General features: G+C 38.1%; 1 protein-coding gene across 10 annotated transcripts in view; it reads right to left on the bottom strand.

Annotated features, from left to right (window-relative positions):
- The window catches only part of WNK1 (WNK lysine deficient protein kinase 1), a 105,521-nt gene that overhangs the window by 58,797 nt on the left and 23,737 nt on the right, over positions 1 to 22,987 (bottom strand). For all 10 annotated transcript variants that reach the window (XM_042795288.1, XM_042795291.1, XM_042795283.1 and 7 more), the window contains exons 2-4: positions 10,967 to 11,139; positions 5,899 to 6,119; positions 3,739 to 3,896 (exon numbers count right to left, since the gene is read on the bottom strand). In XM_042795288.1, the coding sequence (XP_042651222.1) occupies positions 3,739 to 3,896; positions 5,899 to 6,119; positions 10,967 to 11,139 (552 nt within the window). The remainder of the gene's footprint in view (positions 1 to 3,738; positions 3,897 to 5,898; positions 6,120 to 10,966; positions 11,140 to 22,987) is intronic.

Consider the following 22,987-nt stretch of genomic DNA (forward strand, 5'->3'; position numbering starts at 1 on the left):
CTAGGCTCCTTTATGCTTGAGCGACAAGACATGCAGATCCTATTTTCCTTTCTGAAGAAACTGCTAGTGAAAAGGTCTGGACTGAGTATGCTTGAGGATGCAAGTACAAACAAAGGTCAGTACTCTGTGTCAAACTCCTGCCGACCTTCTTATCAGAACTGTAAAACAAAGTTCAGCATAACACCTGGAGCCCTACAAATTGTGACAGGTTTTTTTTTCTTAAGCCAGGCTTTTACCCAGCTTCTTCTACTGAAAGAAGAATTCTTCCAGTTAAAGGGAACCAGAAAACCAATTCAACTGCACTTCTGTTTCTTGGGCCAGGGAAAATTTATGCCCTTTACCCCAGGCACTGCTTTAAGGAAAAACAAGCAGGAACTTCCCAGTGAGACAATGTAGACTATATAGGCAAGCACCCTGTGAACATCAGACTCATGCAGCAGTGCTATTATCCAAGATGTGAAGCAACAGCAACTGCCTGAGCCAAAAAAAGTCTCATCTCTAGGAGGAACTTCAGCCTTTGGATCTGATATCTAGATCTTTGCTTACTTAACTCCATTATTTCATCAGAAAAGTAGTTCCAACCAAAAGGGAAGACCCTAAACAGAAGGTGCAGAACACATAAGTACTTTGAGCAACCCTAGCAAGCGCCCCAAACAGGCAAAATGGGAGAAAAGAATGTAAGCTGGTAGCACCAAATCCAGTCTTGAAAGGACAATCCTGGGCATTAAGACACCTTTTAGAGGCTTCTGTCCTAAGCACTTGCAAGGATTTAAGCTAGTGGAGCAACTCTGCTTTTTACTAAGCCTAATAGTTACGGCAAAGGGGGTGAGGGAAATCAATGCATTTAGATACATATTGCCTGCACTGAGTGGCTGCACATCTTGATCTTTTTGCCTTTGGTGTTTCAGAGGGTTATAGGCTCCCACATGGCATCATCTTTCATGACTGTCAAAAGTAGACTATTATTATTGTCTTTCTCTCTGGTCTCTATGTATGCATCTAGATAGACTAATTCTTTCACTTAAAGCACAGCAGGCCTACAGGTGCCATCTCAAAATACTCCTAAACATGCCTAGGAAAGTATCAAACTAAGGGTTGAAATGGAACCGTTAAACATCTTCCACAAACTACATTAACCTTCTGACATACGTCAGAAGGAAATGTGTTGGTAAGTACTGTTGGATTCACCTAAACAGGAAGTTTTCTGACTCCACTCTTATTTCTGATTCACACACTGTCCTTTTTAAGTACTGAATTTCTCGACTTCACCCCTCAGCCACAACTGCAGACATTGTCTAAACTTCTAGTCTCCTCTGAAATAAAAGAAAATCTTATTTTCTTTAACAGGGAGCAAAGGACAAGGGCAGAAAACTACATGGCTCTTTCACATTGGTTCACAGAGCTTTACACAGAGTGGTCAAAAGAATACAAAGAGTATTTTATTTCACTTTCATAATATGGTTCTGCTTTCCACATTATAGAAGAAATACTGAATTCTCCACTATCCTTTAAGACAGGTTTGTACTTTATTTCCAGATAATACTGTCTTTTCTTCATAGAAAGCCTTCCTTGAAAGTTTTTAAAGTTTTGTGCTTGGTTTTGTCTTTTAAACAAACTGCTTTGCAACTACAATGAAATAAACAAACCCAAATATACCAAAGCAGACAGCCTTTCACTCTGCCTAAATGAAGGTAAACATACATTTCATTTTATTTATCTTCCTGTCCTTTGCTCCTTCTGAAAGAAAACTAGATTCCATTGACTTCATATCAAAGTACATTTTAGAGCTCTCAAGCAGTAGATGAAACAGCAAAAAAAAAAAATTCTACAATCCAATTCAATCTGTGAAGCATCATCATCAGTGTAGATTAAAAGGTGGTGTTGGACAAAGCAAAAAATTACGTGTTTCTCATCCACTTAAAAGTTCAACAGTCAACGAAAAACAATGGGGAGAAAGAAGCATCAAGCACAGTAAACAATGGTAAGTTGAACCCTGGGAAGTCTCTAGATAAATTTGTCTGTTATAAACCCCTACACAGCTTTCCAATTGATAAGTACTTCACAGATCAGGGAAAAAGAGAACTCTTCAAGATCTGTTGACTTCAAAGCCTGAGATTGTCTTAAAAGCTGATTCTCACCACTGCCCAGTTCCTAGCACTCTTTAAGGAATGGGTAGGGCACTTACATCAGGTATCTGTCCTGAGAAAAAGTGCCCATCCAAATTATGCTGCTTTGGCTCTGGGCAAGACATATATACACAGGCAGAGCAAAAGGTACCACTAAGACTGTTTTGATAAGATATTTAGTTTTCTTTCACTGATCCAAATAGCTTGCAGATCAGATTATGCTGTAAGCAGAGTAAAGGCTAGACTTTACCCTTGTTTTTCCTCTCCATTTAGAAAATTACAGGTATGACCACAAACTGGCAAAAAAGAATCCACGCGTGTGTGTATACATATATATAAAAACTTACTCTAACATCTGTTCAAAAAAAACAAAATGGCCATTAATCCCTTCTTTATTCCTCCTTCTGTGCCTCTCCAATATTCCCTTTCAAACAAGAGAAAGTCTTTTATTTCACCAAGCCTTCCTTCAGAAGTCATTACTTTGACATGAAGAGCCCTCCTTCCACATCTGTAAGTCAGCAATTATATCTGCCTTTTATAGTGTGAGGCATCAGAAATAAAAGGCCATTTTATTTTTCCAGAGGTAAGCAAGTCATTTATTAAATCCGCAACTTATCCAAGAAGATGCACACAAAAAGATTAACAGGAATTCATTTGCCTCCAAGTCAGAGATAAGGTTTTTTCTCCTCCCTTTACACATCCACCCAGGTATTCTGAGAAATCCAATGTAATTTTTTACTTCCCCGAGTGGCAACCTCACTATTCTTTCTGAATGCTTAGATCAGATGATTGAATGTGTGCACTGCACTGGTACAGTCTTCATGACACTGTTTTCAAGATCACAACGTAAGTCTAGCCACAACCATTCTTAACATTTCTAGCACTACTGTTCTGCCTCCTACTTTCATGGTCTGCAGGTTCCACTTAATCTAGTCAGATGGAAAAACTCAAACCTTTTGCTTGCCTTCTCAGTCTTATTTGGTTTCACTCACAGTGCCTCCACCACCACCACTACGCTTACCAGCGCTTGTCAGGGTGGAATATCTTCCTGCTATTTATCAATTATTTCCACTGCATAATTATAAGTGCACCCAACACACGGTAGCTAAGGGCCATTTGGAATTCAGTAAATTATTAACTTAAAATCACAGTAGGTAACAATTTATGATTTGCCTTGGCAGGCAGCTAAGCCAAAATGCTCTGTATTTGTGATCCAGCTTTATTTCAGAGAACAAAGTTACCAGATAATCTTCAACACTGAAATACTTCCACTATCCCCTCAGTGGCTTAGAAAATTATCTGTTATTATTCTAATGTGTTTTGTTGTTTGGCTTTGTTTGGTTTGGTTTTTTTAAACCCTATGCAATACCTTCTTATATACTGAAGGAAGAGTATGAACACATGTAAAATTTTATTTCCATTCACGTATTTTACAGGCTTCTGACTGACTGGTAAGTTGAACCATCCTATACCTTTCCACTCATCCCCCAAAAGCCTATTGTCAGCTTCACTTCCCCCACACACACACACACTTGCACAGTACCATGCTACCCTTGTCCTCGTTTGCTGCTAATAGGAGTAGCTTTAGAATCAGTAGTGGGGAGGGACTTACACTGGTCACTCGACGGTAGATCTGCGCAGCATTTTGGCACTCGGAATAAGGATACTCAGATGTGGCCATCTCTAGCATACACATCCCAAAAGCATATACATCAACGGATTCATCATATTTCTCCTCATACATCTCGGGGGCCATGAACTCTGGGGTACCTTAAATTAAAAGAACGATTCAGACTCTAAATGTCTCAAAGCGAGCAGAGGCTGCTGGCGTTACTCACCGCAGGAGGAAGCGGATGGGCAGACCTGTGAGACAAGAGAAAGTGGAGGCAAAAAGAAGAGGGAGGAAACCCTTAGTCACTGTTGCATTAACATACTTTGTGAGTCTTCCATTGCAAGGCCTTTATGGAATAAGAATGGCATAAAAGGACTGATGCAATTCCTGTTTTATGTGTGCTACTTAATGTAAGTATTCAAACAGGCTGGATCGGGCTGGAGTCAAACGGAGGGGAAGGGATAAGATGGGAAAACTGTAGACTAGCCATAGGCTGCAAACCAAATACTAACAAGAGTTAAGACACTTACCTTTCTCCCTGTAAGAAACATTAAACCTTGTTTCAAAAATTACCCGACTGCCCTCTGCTGCAAAAGAAGTAGTATTGGTAAGAGCCCACAGCTAGTCTCTAACCTGGTGCTCTCCCCATCTACTTTCTGAAGTAGAATGGTTCGGGAAAGGCCTTGCAATGAAAAACTCTGTTGTTTACAAATATAACTCTTAATGAAAAAAGGATAAAAAGTAATTTTCTGCAAAGGCCACTCACCAGAGCCCTTTTCTTCATATACTTACCTTCCCACCTGCAGTATATTTATAGGCCTACTGCAGATACAGGCATTAGTGAGGGACATCCTACAGTCAAAAATACTCAGAAATACAGAGAGATTGAGTTACAGGCATAGAGAGTGAGATTCAACAAGTCCCATTTAAATAGTGTGCAGAAAATTATTGCCCAGTGAAGCATCACAGCGTTCTCTCTGTAAGCAAAAGGACTGCATTGTATAATCAGATTTAGTTTAAGCCAGAGATGCTTTTTGTAAATTTAAGTACAGAATTATTTCCTGCAGACACCAGATTCAAGACAGTTTACAGATTATTTTATAACCACATTGCTTGTTTTCACCACATTAAACCAAAAAAAGAGTGTAATTTATCCAAAGGCTAACTGTTAACAGATAGCTAGATATGAAGTGGTAATTTTCCAGTGCTAATTTGAGAATGAGTATGCTTAAGAAAATACATTTTTTTGACACTGCATACTTTTCTTTCTTATTAATACTTTGACCTGGTTAAGAAGCAGGAAATATTTCAGCGACAGCTTGCAAGACAATTTACAGGTGTACACCATTGATCCCACCTAGGAATCTAGTATAGGACTGTTGAGTAATACTGTAGTTTAGCAAGTTAAATACTGAGAGTAAGAGCAACTTCATTCCCTGCAGTCTATTCACCCAACCATAAAAACAAAGCTGATAAAACCAATTCTTTCAAGAATTCACAAGAAAGACTATACTAGTTTGTCAAACCAATTTCTGGTAATGGTTATTAGTGGATACACAAGAACAGAGCCAGTATAAGGCAATACTTCCCCAACGCATCCCCCCTAACCTACATAAATCCACATTCTACAGACTCCCCAAGGCATTATACCACAGTCTGACTGTGATACAATACATATATTGACTTTCTTTGATGTACCATAGTTTCTGATTATTCACAAAGTGTAAGAGATTTAATGTTAAACCCTGGTGACAATCAAATAAAATATTGGCTGCATGCTACACTAAATATCGAAGTGTTGTTTCGTCACCAAAATATATTTGTACTTTTCCTAAAGAAGCGTCATATTGAAGCGGAGATTTGTACCTAGTCAAGAGCGGTTTTATCAACAATGTTGCACTAAACTGTTGGGCAGGGCAATTAATCTATATTCCAAAATATTTAATGTTAATATACAAATATCAAAAGTACAACCAAAATTACTACATGTCATCTCATCAGGAACACAGAATGACCTTAACAGCCAAGAAACAAAGCCTACACACTTTCAGGCTTTGATCATGTACCTTTAAAACCATATTTTTAAGGAAAGCTCTTAAAAGACTCAAGTTTCCAAATAGGTAAGCTGGCTCACCAGCCTCCAAAACAGGACAGGCTTACCTATCACACTTTTGGCAAAAGAAGCTCGTTTCAGGGTTGCCAGACCAAGGTCTCCAATCTTGACTGATCCAGTGGGGCCAGTAATGAAGATGTTGTCACATTTTAAGTCTCTATGAATAATGGGAGGAGTGCGCGTGTGTAGAAACTGTAAGCCTTTCAGTATCTGACGGCACCAGCTTCGTAGTACTTTGATTTTCATCACTTTAAATCTTTTCAAATACCTAGTGAAAAAAGAAACAGCAGATTAAACAGGTGCTGCCAACAAGTAGTAGACTGTGCTACATCATTTGCTGTTCTGAAGTAAAAAAGCAGTGGAGATGTACAAATTTCAACTTCACCTTCTACTTTAAAGTCTACCTGGGCATTTCAAGACTTCAGAGAAGCTAAAGACAATTCCACCTCTGAAAACTTACCCCCTTTCTTCTAGCCAGGGAACCATAATGCTGAAAGGTAAGTGTGAAATGCTTGATCTATAGCTAATAATTCTTCTGCATACAAAGTTACCCTATAGTAATTAGACAGCTTGCTAAGTTTCAAGGCACTGCTTCCCTGACAAAGAGTTAAAGGCTTATATATTACAACAATTAGTTATCTACTCATTTAGGAGGTTTTTTCTTCCCTTTTATCCTGAAACTGCTTAAACAGTTACAACCTTTTCCTTGGTTAAATATAACTGGGTGGGAAAAAGGAGCACTAGAGCCAAAACACTAGTAACAACCAACTAAGTACAGAGCTGTTGCAAACTGTGCGAGCACTCTCAAGTCGTACCTTAGTTATCAATATTAGTCCAAGCACTCTGGTCAAGGTTTCCAGATTACACTTTAAACCTGCTTCAAACTACACAGTTGTCAAACAAATTACTAATGCTTAGAGATCATTTCCCTGGTGCAGGACTGGGTTTGACCACATGAATGGGACTGGTACTACTCACTACTTCAAAACTGTACACAGATATGGACAGGGCAGGGAAATCTTTAAAAAGGCTCTGCCAAATAATTGATGTGGAAGAGTTCGTATGTAAAGTCAGTGTCCCTTTGCAGGTAGAACATGACCCAACCTTAATTATTCTAACATTGCTGCTTTTTAAAGTTGCACATCAGCAGAGGCAAATTTCATACCAAAAGTATTTTCCAATGCTTAGTGACCTAAAACTATGATTTTACTCCACTCCTTAATTTCAACAGATTAGAGATGCCACAAATTGAATAACCTATGTCAGTATTCAAGTGCTTTCCAGCAGTGTATTCTCACAACCTCTCTTTGGGTAAAACAATTTAAAGTGAAGAGTTGTCTTCTTCATATTGAGAAAGTATGGGCTGAAATACATTTAGAGAAACAAACTAGCTTGCTGTTTATAGAGCAAGGACTTTATTCTTATTCAGCCAATGTTACTCAGTCAAAAATCTCAGATGAAGACCAGTTTCACACTACTGCAAGACTAGTATTAAATTCTGTGATCAGCATGGAGTCTAGCAACTACGATCTTAAAACAAAACCAAGTCATAATTACTCCCTGCTGGTGTTCAGTTTCTTCTGCATATCCACTTAATTGGGAGGAAAAGTCTTGATGAATCACTTGAATCAACATCAACATAAAAAATGCAGTATATATTAATCCCTTTTACTTTAATTTCTCCAGTTAAAAAGAAAATCTGGAGAGTCAAGTCGCTAGCAATATTCCTGCTGTGAAAACAGATCTGTAAAAGCAATTGGGACCCAGTTCCAGGAAGAAATCAAGTCTCAAAACAGAATGTAAAGTCAGGCAGGAAAAAAGCCAAGCCAAGGAAGGAGACAAACTGAAGGGGGTTCTGAATCACATCAGCTACCACTTGAATTCCTGCTATTGACACAACGCTCATTCATCTCTCTTGAGCCTGTTCCAAAGATCACATGGTAGGGGCACTTCAGTTCAACATCTGGAATCCCTAATTGCATTCTTGGTTTCAAATATGCTAGTCTACCGCCAGCTTCTCACTGTTAAAGGACCTCGGTCCAACCAGCACCCAGCATCCTGCCGTGTTGCTGTCATTTTTCCATAACACCATCATGAACTAAGTCATATGCCACTTAAGGCAGAAACCATTTTAAAATGGAAGCATATACAAATATATAAAAATTCAGAGAACCCTACTAGACTATTTTTTCAATTTTCCTAGTATCATAGGGTAACTCAGGCTTGAAGAGACCCCTCAGGTTTCTAGTCTATGTTTCTGCTCAAGGTTGGGTCAGCCATGAAGTCAGACATGGTTAGGTTTCTAGTATCTCCAAGGATGGAGCCTGTACAACATCTTGGGGCAACCTTTTCCACTGCCTGGCTATCACCACTGAAGGGGCTTCTCCTTACATCAGTCTGAACCTCTTTTGTTTCAATTTATGCCTGTTGTCTCTAACCCTCCCACCATGCACTACTGAGAACAGCTCAAGTCCCTCATATGCCCTGGAAGGCTGCTGTTAGGTGTCTCCCAAAGGATCCTCCTCTTCAGGATGACCAAGTTCAGTTCCCTCCTCAAAGAGCAGGTACTTCAAGACCTGACCATCTTGGTGGCCCCTCCACTGAACTCGCTCCTGCTTAATCAACACCGTTCTTGTCAATTTTACAAGGGTAATAGTCAATTTAAAAAAATTATAGATATTCCATTTTTGCACAGAATACAAGTACAGATGAGAACACAAGGCCTTCTTAACAGCTTCAACAAATAGAGAGAAACAGGAACCAGAGTTTGGCTTTCTGTCTTAAGGTTTTTTGGTTGCTTGCTTGCTTTTTTTTTAAGCAGGAAGGCTGCTGACCTATAGCATCTCAGCTCAAGTAGCTATAGGAAACCCTACTAAGTTAGCAGAGGTAGTTATGAAAGTATGTGTCCTACCAGGTAGCTGACATTCATTTAAAGTGTATCAGGAACACACGCTGAAACAGCCTTAGACAAAACTAGTGGTTGAGACATAGGTCAGATTAAAAATTGCTGTCTTCATTAATAATATAATGAAGACTTAAAATAGACAACTCTTTTTTTTTTCCCCCCAATATTTTAATTCCACAGTAGCATACAATATCAAAAAGCAGTTTAATTCTTTACAACTGAGTTGTAAAACTTTTCCGTTGGTATGCAGAAGTTCAGCGACTTTTCTTCATCTAAAATTAGAAATCTGCCCAAACAGCATTTGAAAAAAGTGAGTCCACAATATTTTAATGTTATTCATGTGTATATATATCTAAATGTATACAAATATGAAAAAATATGAGGAAAATTTACTTTAAGGTATCACCACACTTTTCTGTTCACTTTTTTACATCAAGTAACAACAATGTCTATGTCCTAAGTCTCAAAATGAGGAAGGTATCACTTGTATTAACTGCAGATAAAGCAGACATACTGAAAAGAGATATGGCAGTAATACTCAGCCAGCCAAATATCATAAGCAAACAAGTGTGCAGTGTAAATCTAGAAATATGAAAAAAGTACATGACATACTTAATGATATTAAATCTGGCACATAAGAAATTTCCCAGAGAGTTTGCCTGTCAAGTCTCAAGTGAGGTGGACAAGAATAAACTAAAATCACAATTATAACACCAACTACACAGTAGTGGGAGGAAAGACCTACCCAGAAGTTTACAGTTTAAAAGATCTTCAATTAAAGAGCCTATTAACTCTTTCTGAATAAAATAAAAAGACCTTCATACTTCAGAGTACAAAATAATCCTCTAGCCAGCAAATCTGATGTATTTCTTCCTACCAACACCCTACTTCATAGTTGTCTATTATTACTTTATCATCTTGCTTATGCCACCACATAACAAGCCAATCCAAATATTAAAATATGTGAGGGGGAAAAAGGAGTAAGAAAGGGAGGAAAAAAGTTAAATCTAACACTACATGTTCTAGCATAAAATTAAGTAACTTTAAAGGCATCTGTACTGAGCTGTAAAACCTTTACTTTATTACTGTTCTGAAAACAGCACATGAAGCAACAGATCTATTATTTTATCTGAAATACCTTAAACAACCTCAGAAAAGTCTTCCCTCAACATACAGCTAAAAGGAAAGTTGCAGTATCTTTAGCCCTCCAGTACTATTTCAAGAGACAAGTACTTCCCTGTAATTGCAGTCCAGACTCCCAACGAGCCATTTTTTCCTCCTTTAAGTATGTCCATTTGTGGCTATCAATAAGCATTGCAAAAACACAAGACATTCACAGGCTATTTTAACCAAATAGATTGCAAATTGTTTCCAGGTCCTACAGCCTGCTTACACAGTTAGGATTTGAATGCCTCTCCCAGACTTAAACTGGCACTGAATTAAAACAACAACCCACAAACCCTGAATTTCAAATGATGGCAGTTTTATTTCCAGTAGATTAGTGGTGACTGTGTGCTCGCAAACAAGCTCATGGCTCTGCAAGTTTCTGCAGTGCCAGCCGAAGGAAGGTGTGATTTCAGTGCAACTCCCCACAGGCTCCCCCATACCACTAGAGGGACCTTGCAGCAGCTTGATTTGCTGGTGTCTACTTTTAACTCTGGCTTAAAATTAGACCCAGTTTCACTCAACTACTTCACAGGTTGAAACTGCAGCCATTTGCATACTTTTAGATTTTTGTTAGGTACTACTTCATAACTTTTCAGCTAAATGATTGGGGGGCAGTGCGTGTGGGGGGGTGTTCTTTTTACGTATTATTTGTACTGTAGTAACACCTAAAACCTCCCAAAAGAGGTAAATTCATGCTTTGAACATTACAAACCAGCTCATGCTAAATGGAAAGCAGCTGGAGAGGAAAAAGAAAAATTCTGAGAAGTGAATATAAAGCATTATCGTCCTGAGCTCTGAAAGTTTTCTATTTGTGCTTACTAGGACACCACAAGGAAGAATCTGACAAGCTTGCTAACTTAAAGGATGTTTTACCATACCCTGCAGTGCTAGTAAGACTCCTCTTAAACAAGAGTCTCCCTGCAGAAGGTTAGCCCTCTGCAAAAGGGCACTGTTCTTATCCATTCTGAAATATGATCTATTTCTAGAGCTCTGATTTTGTGCTAGTGATTCTTATATGTTTTGACATGCCTTAATTTACTTACGTTTTCAATGTTCCAGATGTCATGAGTTCCGTCACAAGAACAATACACTTTTTTCCTTTGACTGTAGACTCCCAGGAATCATAGAACCTGACAATATTGGGATGCTGAAGCCCTTTCAACATCCCAGCTTCTTCTTTAAATCTTTGTCGCTCTGACTTGGACAGCTTCCGATCCTGATGAAAAAGAAAAGGTACATGAGAAAGCTTTGCTTTATTTCTTACTCAGAGAAGCTCTAACTTGAAAAACAGTTGGGTACACTCAGCAAACAAGTAAGAAACATCAGCCTTAAATGCTAGTTGGTTTGCAATTACCTTTAAATACTCTGTTTAGAAGACATTCTACTACAGTCTTTTTTATCATGTATTTTTCCTTACAATTTGCTCTCAGAGCTAAAAATTGCAAATCTGTAGATTATGTCCTCTTCCTGTTTCCTCCTCCCCTACTTTAAGAAATTTAGTCATTGCTTGACCTGAGGTAGAAGGGGGGCATAATGTCCTCAAATATTCAGTATTCAAAAGTATACAAAATTGAATCTTTTAAAGCACCTTTCTCATGTTGGACATAAAATCAATCTGCAGTTATTCCTAGGTGTATAATATCCAGACCGCTGGTAACAGATGAGATTAATCCTTCATGTAGGTGGTAGAGCATCAAACCTCTCTAACATATAGTATGTACTTATAACTGTAGAACAAAGTGAACGAGTTGGATTTTCTTCGATTCAAAGCATGACTTCGTGACTGAGCAATTTTATTGTAATCTAGCATCAATGAAAACAAAAACATAACTCACACTAGAGACAAAAAGCAATCTTTTGACCAGAGACAGATCATGAAAAAGCATTCCTGGACAATACTATTGTATTATCTATCTACAACTAGTTATCAGTTATTGGACTCTGAGCAGCTAGTACCAGAATAAGATGCACACGTCAAGAGAAAACAGTGTCTCTGTGTCATTCGGCATTCTCAGTTTACCAATCACCAATGCACTGGTCACACCAGTCAGACTGATCGACTGACATAAATTGGATCCATGTGCAGACAGTATAAAAAAAAAAAAAAACAACACACAAAAAAACCAAACATTTCAGAATATACTTAAAGCCTGGAATCTTAGGATCATTATTTCAAACAGTAATTTAGGAATAATCAGTGACCTATTTGTCAAATCTGAGTAACAATTTTAAATTACTAAATTTTGTATTTCCTTTTCAATGAAAAGGAAGTAGTAAAAAAATAGAGGATTTAACTCCTATTTTCCTCTGGGCAGTAACTCCTCTTCCTTTGTTTACAGGTAATATGTTCTCTCAATACCATTCAGCCATATTAATATTTAAACCATCCTATATTTACTTTGATCATTAACTTTTTTTAAGAGGTTCACAGAGTATCTTCAGGCATGGGCAAACTTCATTTCCAGATGAAGCTCCAATTTTCAGAAGCGTAAGAGTCTTCCCAGCAAAAGTTTGAGAACAGGTTTGAAATGACCTAAGGGACCAGTGCCTATGAATGTCAGTAACACATGCTTCTGCAGTTCTTAAATTGATGCTAAATCCTTAAATCTCACAAATTTAGTCTATAGGCATCCAAGACATTCAATCCTGCAACTATTTCACTCTGCAGAAATTAGCACTACCACCTCTTCTCACTCCTTCATAAACACTTACATAAACAAATTTCAATATAGCATGTTTGCAGAAACACTCCACAAGCGTTTAACTATTAATGTCTGCTTAGGTGTTGGGATTTTTTTAAATAGGGAAGTAATATTTCCATTTGAGCTACATTACCCATCTAATAACTTTTCCTTCATTACAATAAACAGAGCAATACACATCGTGTTCAAAACCAGTTAATCTTGACTGCTACAAACAGCTGTGATACAAAAAAGCAGTGAGCTACAATAGGTACACCGGTCAGCCCATATACACATGCTTCTAAGAAACACTCAATCCTTCAAGCAATACAAAAGTTACACTAACAATCATCCTTACAGTAAAATAAATCAGTCTTAGCCTCTGCACTTGATTCATATAATCCACATTTTAAAAACAATGTATAGCTGTCAATCCAATTATATATGGTAATTATAGAAACAAAAGCTGCAACAATTATTCTTGTATCACTTTTAAATTTAGGTATGCAACGTGAACACCTGCATTTGCTTTTGCCCAAAACCTAGATTTCAGATATACCTTTGAATCAAATTTCCTTTATTTTGTGCATTCTAACAAGTTATCTGCCACAAACACACCACTAACCAGTTTTAGACTACTCTTGACATCAAATTCTCATCTAAATCTATGTAAACCTAATCTCCTTTAAGGGCCTTATTCAGTTTTCCCTACCACTGTACCGCTAGCTCCAAATAGAAACTAAAAAGTGCTAATCAGTCTTATCAATGAACAGACTCTTAATGAGCATGCAGATTTTGACTCATTTCTCTTGCTGGTCACATCAATGGTAGCATTGTGTTCCTGCAAACGTATCTGTGATGTTTAAAACAGACACTCAACACTTCAGTGCTAGCATTAGTAAAAAAAAAAAAAAAAAACACAAAAAAAATAATAACACACCAAGACAGTGACAATATACTAAGTAATTCAACACTTCTTTGAAAGTCACAGTGCCCTAATGATCTGGAACAAGTCTGGACACAAACACAGGCCAACAAATTTCACCCAGGGAAGACAGCTATGTTTCTTGCAACCAAGGAAACATTGCACCCTTCAGCAGCATACTGCAGCAGCAGAAGTGAACATTAAACAGCTATAAGACAGAGAGGCCACTTGTTTCATAAGACTAGCAACGCATACTACCTTCAACTATCCTCATTTCCTTGGATACACAACTCATACACTCATCCATATCAGTTTTTTATATTCTTTCCCTAGAGGAACACTAATGCTATGTAACAGAAAAGGGTGAATATACTTTTAAAAAAACCCCACAACCCTAGCATTCAGGAAAATATTAGATCTCATGTACAATTATACTAACAAAATGAATCTGTATACACAATGACTGGTTATACTTGTACAAACTACGTTTTAATGAAACCTACAAGCTAACATGCGATTTTAAAATTACAAGTGCACTTTGAAAACTTGAGTGTTCCATACATCAGAACTTTAAAATGTACTAGACAGTAAGATCTCCCAAGACTGCGTAGAGATGGACTAGAACAAAGCCCAATACTACATGGTCAAACTACTATAGTCCCAAATACTACATTTTGGCATCCTTTGAGCCATCAGTATGGGCAAATGCTTCTTTCTTCATGGACTTCACACTCTTTCTTGTACAGAGATTAAATTTAACCAGCTGCAGCTGCTCAAATGTTGAGATAAGCAAGAAAATAGAGCACCATATGTAGTTTGGGAGACTGAGAAATGGTGCTACCAGCTATGTTACGTATGAATACTTGGGGAAAGGCAGGAGAATAAGAACATCTTTGTCATCACATGAAATCCACACACAGAGTTGCTGTGTAGCACAGCTGTAACAAAGAGAAAGCAGCCATCACCAACTAATGAGAATTTAAAGAGCATTTTTCAAGAATTTGTCAAGGGGGCATCTTTCACAGTCCTCAGTTATAAGTGTATACTCCAAGAGACTCGAAAGCCCAGATATGTCTTTTCAACAGACGGGTACTTGGGGTAATACTCAGATTCCACTGTCTCCTTTGAGCAGGAATGTAACACCCTCAGCTCCATCTCCACCTCTAAAGAGGTAGCAAAAAGTTTGTGGCATATCATTCAAAATAAGCACTCAATTTGATTAAATTATCTTGAGGATGAATCAAGTAAGCAAATCTATCCCCTGCAGCCTTCTTCCTGTAACTCACAGTCTAAGTAGGTATATAGATGGATCATTTCAGCATGTATTTGCTGTTTTCATCTGGAAGCACAAATAGAGATTTCACAACTTAACATTCCCACATCACAAAGTATAAGATTGGTTAAACAAATTCAATGTTTTCTTTGATTACTATTTTATTTTTAAATCAAAGACAGAAACAAAACAAAAATCGAAAGACACATAAGATGCTTTTCCATAAGTCTGGGAACCTTGATGGTTTTGTAAAGAAGCTACTACTTTAAGAAAAGTTAATAATATATGGCTTGATATCCTATCCTTCTAAGGACAATTTGTTTTGGAATTCCTAATAAAATTTAAAAATGGATACCCTCTCTCCTCCCCCAGTCTTTTTACCACCATAATGAAGCAACCTGAGGCAGACAAGACAAAGTCCTAAATCTAAAAGTTAGCAAATCACATTCTTGCACCTTCTTTAGCACACGCTGAGCAGATAGAGCCCAAATATTTAAAAATATATAGAAAGTGGCCCAACTGTAGGAGAGCTTGTTTCCTAAAATGGATTTAACTAGTCTATAAAATGGCCAGCATTGTTCTTCCTGAATTGCTAGCTTCCCTGGAGGACTTAAGTGTCGCATCCAAATCACTGGGCCACCCTTCGAACAAACTGAAACAGATGCATCAAGCCCACTCCATTTCATTCATTCCTTTCCACCTACATTAAATTGTTTTGACAAGCCAGGACAAACAGCAAAGCTTCCCAGCACGTGACCCATGGTTCTGCAGTGCCAGGGGCCTGAACGGAGACAGGCAGCAAGTGAAACAATTGTTCAGCTCACAACGATTCAATCAGCTTTTCTTGGCTGATTCCATTTATCCATGTACTTCCCCTCCAATTTCTTTTGGTCAGGAAAGAGCTAGAAGAGGCGTTTACATTATTGTATGTAAAAGCAAGATCTTGGTCATTCATGATAAACTAGGTATAAGCATACTCTTTCACTAATGTACTTAATTTACAGAAGCATGAATTACACACAGAACTGTTACTGCCCTCTTTCTATCCCTGTACCTAGGTGCCTTAAATGGAAAAAAACCCAACACAAAACCAAAACAAACCACCACCCCCAATATCACCTACTGTACCAAGCCACAAAAAACAAAGCTCATCAGCAAAAAATGTCTATATTCTTTTGGTGATTTTTTTCAGGCAAAGCTTAATATCTATTCAGCATCTTTAACGAGGGAAGAAAAATACATTTCTGGCACCTAAATTAATCTTAAATTTCAACTGGCTTGTGCTCTCATAGCCACTGAATCTACTGAGTAGTTTCTCGGACGTTTTCCTTTCTAACTTTCTGCAGTCCTTCTGAGTTCTGTCCTATAAACACTGTGACAAGAAACGACACATCTGCAAAGCACGTAACACTACTGCAAGCAGTTGCAGAGCCTGGCTCAGACCTCTGAAGCAGGAGAAGAGCTGGGCTAGCAAGGCATCAGACTCTGCTCAGACCATTGGAGTCTGCTCTTCATTCAGACTGAGCTCAACTAAGGGTCTTGCATCTGCTGTCCATTTTTACTAACTGACAGCAAATGGCCTGAGCTAAATTCTAGGACAATTCAGCTGGTATTAAATGGACAGTTACACACAAGAGATACACTGCATTTCACTCTCAAACACATGCTATAGGATACCAAGCAAGTAAATAACAAGAGAAATACTCTATATGCAAAGGAACTAGATCTGCTAACTCATGCTTTACATCCTCAAAGGTAACTTTCTGTTTCTTAATATCAGGTACAATTAACATAGCTGAAGTGCCAGGGAACATTTATGCATAACAGAACAAACCTGACTCTGAAATCTTCCCGTGGTCTCCATCTTCTACAAGTAAGCAGACTCACAGGTGACAGAGGTCAACTTTAAACTGGGTTTTTTTCTTTTTTCTTTTTTTATTAAGAAAGGCTTAGTGCGTGTACTGCTACACAACTTAGAAAACTGCTTCCTCTTCCACAATATTAGGAAGATGATCAATAAAGAGGAAACAAAGAAAGTCTAGATGCTTCACATACAACAGACATGTTTTACTACCTTTCTGCATATTCTACTGCTAGATTCAGAAATTCTACGTAGCTATATTGCAGGGATGGTTAGTGGGTGGTTGATTTGGTTTTTTTAAACTACACTTGAACAACACTAGCTTTTATCCAAGGAGATGCACTAGAAAGCACGCTAGAAAAATTAGTAGCAATGAACTGCCTTCAAGTGGTATGATCTGAAAATGTACAGCCATGACAGACTTCAAAGAGCTGCTGAATTATAGATAGTCTGAATCACAACCAAGGTAAATTATTTCTATCTGTGCTGAGGTTACACCAAGCAGCATTTTATCAAGCTTTCCAAATGTCTGAAAATTTGCGGGGAAGACACTGCTGCTCCCAGCCTATTATTCAGACGAAGAAGTAGTATACAGAACAGACAAATGTTCTTCTGTGTGCATTTCTGCAGCATATGAGAAAGGCTTTGCAAGCCTTTTAGGCAAGGTTAATGAGGGGTCATCAGAGGAGAAGCAAGCAAGCCTGTGCTCTGATATTCAGCACTGTTAATGGAACTGAGGCTTTGTGGGCTGCAGTGTTCTCATCCTGAAAAAATCTAGCAGTTAGGAGGAAAAAAGAACACTGTGACCACTGAGCTAGTTTAACAAAATATCAACAAAGAATCCACTTTAAATCCTATTTAATAATAATCTAGCATTACAGAGTTAGTACCTAGAAATGGAAGTCTCTGTGCATAAGAAATGCACCTACTTGTCTGTGTCAACACAAACCACTTCAGAATTTCCAGTGTTAAAGACTACGTGGAGGGAAAAAATGAAGGGAGGGGAAAGAGACTCCTCCAAATGCATCGCTGTACAGCAACAAACATGAAAATTAATCAAGGACCTGCACAGATCCTTCCACCAGTATACCTTTTCACAAACCACTGAACATGAAAAACTGATTAAATGGGGCTGAACAGCTGCTGTTCCTAAAGTATGCATCCAGGCTAAACAACACCAGTTCCCTCAGCCGCTCCTCGTAACACTTGTGGTCTAGACCCTTCAACAGCTTTATTGGTCTTTTTGGGACACACTCCAGCACCTCAATGTCTTTCTTGTAGTGAGGGGCCCAAAAGTTTTCGGTCCCTTTCCTCCTCATCTTAGTTTGAAGATGGAAGACAAAGCTCCTTGAGAATGGGTAGCAGAATGAAACACAATGCCAAGTTAACACTTACTTACTGAAAGTACAATTTCATATCACTGCTTGGCACGTCTCCACAAGAAGAACTAATTTTATGTAAGCTAGAGACAGTCTTTGTGGAACATGCATATAACCACGAAAAAGATAACACTAAAGTATAATGTATATATATAATGTAACACAATGGAGAAGAGTAGGCTTAACACAGTTATTTATTATACTTTTTAAAGTTCATGATTAAGAGTAATTTTTTTTTTAGGCTTCCTCTTACATAAGGTATTAAAAATGCTTTACATTTCTGGAAAGTACACAAGTAGTCAAACTAAGTGAAAGGTTAAGGGGTTATTCACATCAGTTGTGGTTTCCTGAAGAAAGGCATCTACCTGTACATTCTCTTCTGTATGTTCATTTCTGGCATTCCAATGCACAATAATAGTAGCACAGCACAAAATTCATTAGAAGATGCAGTTAGTATGTTAAAAACACACTAAATAAAATTGCTTGTTGTCCTTTCTCTTACCACTGATTCAGGTACGTGATAAAGCAAACGCATGCAAGTATTGTTGCTGCTGCTTGAAGGTTATAATTAAAGAAAAATTATACATCTTGATGGAGATGATACTTGATGGAGATGATACTTGGGTAAACAGAGTGGGAAGAAGAGGGAAATGAAACTCTCAATGATCAGACAGAAGGGGAACAGACAGAAGCCTTCAGTAGTCAGGATTTAGTCTGAAGAAGTCAATTACACATATACTGAAAAAATCGATACTTAAGTAAGCTTCAGAAAATAAGAAATACAACTTTGTCTTAACATTGAAGGGGAAGTATCTGCAACTAAAGCCTATGTATGTGGCAAAGATACTAGCATCGCTCCCCATTTTACATTGAGATTGTTCATCAATTTTGATGAAGCTATGATTCATCACCAGAGGGGAAGGGGGGAGAACATCACCAATAATTATATTCCTCTGATGTGGTCGCTTCCCACTTTTACTTGTGCAGTAGCACCTGTGCCAGCAGTAGTAGTAGCAGCAGCTAAGACACCTGGTGGCAGCAATGTCATAGACTTTACCTATGCTTGAAGAGACATCCTCAGTGAGTCTCCCAATTGCAGAAGAGGCATCAGAACTGAAGTTAGTGCTTGCTTGCACCAAGTTCTAGCATCATTAAACATAACTGAACTGTAACTAGTCACAATTACAATGTCCTTCTAGGTCTTCAACTAGAAAAAAAAAAAAGTTGGCTAAATCCTCAAGTTTCCATGATCCCATAATTCACGATAACAGTCCTAAAGTCTACTGCTAATATTGTATTGCTGTAGAGGAAGCAGGCAGTAAGGAATAACTAGAACACATGAAAACAAAGATGCTTTTGAAAAAAGGAAGTTAGGAACACTGCATCAGGGATGAGTTTACTAACTTGGTAAGATACGAAGCTGTTCTGCCTCACTTCCTCAGACTGAACAAATGGCAGAAGTGGGATCAGAAACATGAGGAGCGTGCAAATACAACGTGCATCATGAACACAGCAGCCACAAAACAGTTTTGCTTCTAAGTAGAACCGTAGAATCAGAATGTTTCCTCTTTATGTAAGGTCACAAAAAAAATCTTAAAGTAGGACTCTGAGTAACAAAGTTTATCTTTTGTCACAGCAGCCCTGTGGGAGTTCTTAATTTTCAAAGCCAAAGATGACTACACTGCTACACTAGTACAGCTCAATGCCATGTACAATGCTAGATGGAAGACTCGAGCCCAGTGCTCTGAGACAGATGCAACCATGCTGGTTAGAGACTGGGGCAGCCAGCTATACCTCAAGTCCCCCTTGAAAAGAGAATGACAAAGAGAACCTGACAACTCCAAAAGGGCTAGAATAGTCTGTCTGGTTGACAGGCTTCCAAAGAATTCAGACAGTGTATATTTTTAGGTTTCCACTTCAATTTTCAGTAGTATGAATGACATACCTGGCAGTAAAGCACCTCGCTTTTCCCAAGAAAACCAAACATCAGCAAAATTGTACCACTTGCAAGTCCCTCATGGATTTCTAGCATCTCTTGCAGAGTTGTGTTGTGTATGAATATATACATTAATACAAGTCTACACTGTTCCTCTCCCTACTCTCTCACATCAACAGGCAAAGCAAGGAGGCCAAACTGAGGAACTGAACCAAATTCCACTTCCACAGAAAACAGTGACTATGACTAATCAATACATTGCCTCATCCCACAATTTGCTTTGGGAAACCTGCACTCTTCAGAATCAGCCATTAAAACTACATAGCATCTTCAGAGTAAATGAAGAACTATACTTTTACTTTATCGAATCATTTAAGCATTTTCCTTTGCTCTCCACAAAACCAGTAAGAAAAATTTTAAACAGTTGACATGAAACCTATGGCTTAGACATGACCTCCTCTGGAATCTCTCAGGTCCTCAGGAATCTGGTCTAAGAATGGTAAGCAACTGTTTAGGCTTCAGTCATTTTCTATTCTAAGGTTGCTCCAGGCAGCATTTGTGCTTCCTTACACAGACATCTTGATAAAAAGATGGCTAAAAGTTTTATGCAATTTATTCATGCTGAGAGGCTGAACATAAGCAACAGTGATCAAAATGCTGGGCTATACAAAAATAATCAGCATGAGAACGGAGAGCTCCTCTATGTATTTTCACTTGAAAATTGCTATTTGATCCGCGGAAGACAAATGGATAAGCTTGCTATCTGATACCAGCTCACAATAAGGCTTATGCTTACTACACACAGTTACAGAAGTGAAGTGTTAGCTGGACTGAATTCTTGTTGAGCTATTAACCAGCTGGAGCGTCTTGTCACTTGGCTCAGATGCCTCATTAAAAGTTTTGAAGCTCCTGTCAGTTCTCATTTTGCACTGAACTGATTACTTTGTCAGTGAGATGGAAGGTACATCCAATCATCTCAGTTTAATTTTCCTCTGAAAATCCAATTCTCCATTCAGGGGGTGACAATACTGAAGGAAAAAAGCCTCCACAATCCATTCTGGTTACCTTACAGATTTACTAACTCACTGCATCAAAAGAGCAACTGCAGCTCTTTGTTTCACATATTTCTGTATGACTGTAGGTGCCCTTTTCTGAGTAGGTACATGTCTAGAACATGAGGGTGAACTCTTAACTGATTATGATACAGGCAAATCAATTTAGAGAATCAAAAACATACTGCAACTCTTCATCCCATATACTTCACAAAGCTACTGACAAAGGAGAAAAAGGAGAAGAGCTAGCTATATCCACTTTTCAGTATGACAAAAAGTTGTATCAATATGCTGGTTGGAAACCATGCAGAAGTGTCAAGATTACTCCAAAGATTTAATAACAACAACCAAAGCAGGAGGTATACAAGAACTAGAAACGTTTCTGTGCCTCTCACTAGTTCCCTTGCAAAAACACCAGCATAAAGCCTAGAGGTAATAAACTTAAATTGCCTACAAAAGTATTTAAGCAGCAGTCCCGGCAAGGCTTCCTCCTGCACTCCTCCAGTTGTAAAATTAACTCACATCAGCCTGCAGTACACATTAGCTTCAAGTTTACATACAACGTCAGTACATATATTGTACATGCAGTCTAATTGCACTAGAGGAATTACTCTTCCCAGCTTTGATTCTTTTTCCGCAAACACATCCAAAAAAAGTACTTCATTCTAGTTTACAAAACTGTGGATTACTATCAGTTATGACAGGATGACATACAAAGTGTAGGCCAAATACTGGCAGACAACAGAAAATCCTTGCAATAATCACTAGAGAACTCCATGTCAGACATCTCTTGTTCAGAGATAGATCTCTCATTCGGTGATCCTTCTGGGATTCATCATAAACCCTCAAATAATTGCCATGTGTTCTGCATGTTGTTGCAAGACAGACCAAATAAAAAAGGGATCTCCTGTAGAGAAATACTAAAGAATTCCAAAAACAGTGAGATTTATGGTGTGACCTACATTTGCATTATAGATGATGTATCAGGAATAGCTTACATAAATACTAGCTTTAGTACTACCATTTCACAAACACAAAACTCATAAAACATGATACAGTAGGACTTCTTTATTTTTTTAAGCCTCACTGCATCAGTGATGCAGTCTTCCTGTAGTCTACCAGAATGCCCATCTTCATCTCAGACTTCTCAAGAAGAGGCAGTAATAATTTTTCCATGCTCACCAGACAGGTTTACTTATTAAATCAGGTTCTTGCATCACTTGCATGTTTATTGTAGACTTTCACAATGATATCATATACATTAGAGACACCTATGTTTACAACGCACTGTGTACATCTTCCTTGGTAAACACCATACAAGATGTAGATCTAAAAAGCTACTCAAAGTCAGAAATATTTCAGACAACATCACATGTACCACTAAGATGTAAATTTAAAAATATGCACATTATCTTTCACGGAGCAAGGAAATTGAGTACAGATGAGTCAGGAGAAAGAAAACACTCAAATATTTAACAGTAGGCAAGTGGCAGAATGAACAACAAGGAATATTGGCATGATGAAGCACACTCTGCATCCAGAAGCATAACTGGCTTTACCATTCAATCCTGAATAATTTTAAAATGAGTTAAAATATAAGAGAAAACATAGTGTAATTGAAATGCAGATGGAGGGACCAGTTGGCCCTTATTACTTAAGGCAACACAGGATACATTACATAAAAACAGTGAGTGTTTAACTGTATGGTAAATCAAGGTAATTATATGCACATCTTGGACATAAAAGGGCTATCTTTATAGAAGTTGGGGGAAAAAAAAACACACCACCACACGAAGAACATCTGAAGTGTTGGACTGACCTGCAAGAAAAGGTTTTGAAAACTAAAATTTAGTGTTGTAAAACAGCAGAAATGAAAAATTATCAAACGAGTAATCTCCAAAGTGATTCAAAGCAGACAGCTAGGGAAAAGTGCTAGAGGAAGTTTAAGATGAATATT

This window comes from Tyto alba, unplaced genomic scaffold, assembly GCF_018691265.1.
Source record: "Tyto alba isolate M040663 unplaced genomic scaffold, T.alba_DEE_v4.0 Super-Scaffold_21, whole genome shotgun sequence".
NCBI classification, from domain to species: domain Eukaryota; kingdom Metazoa; phylum Chordata; class Aves; order Strigiformes; family Tytonidae; genus Tyto; species Tyto alba.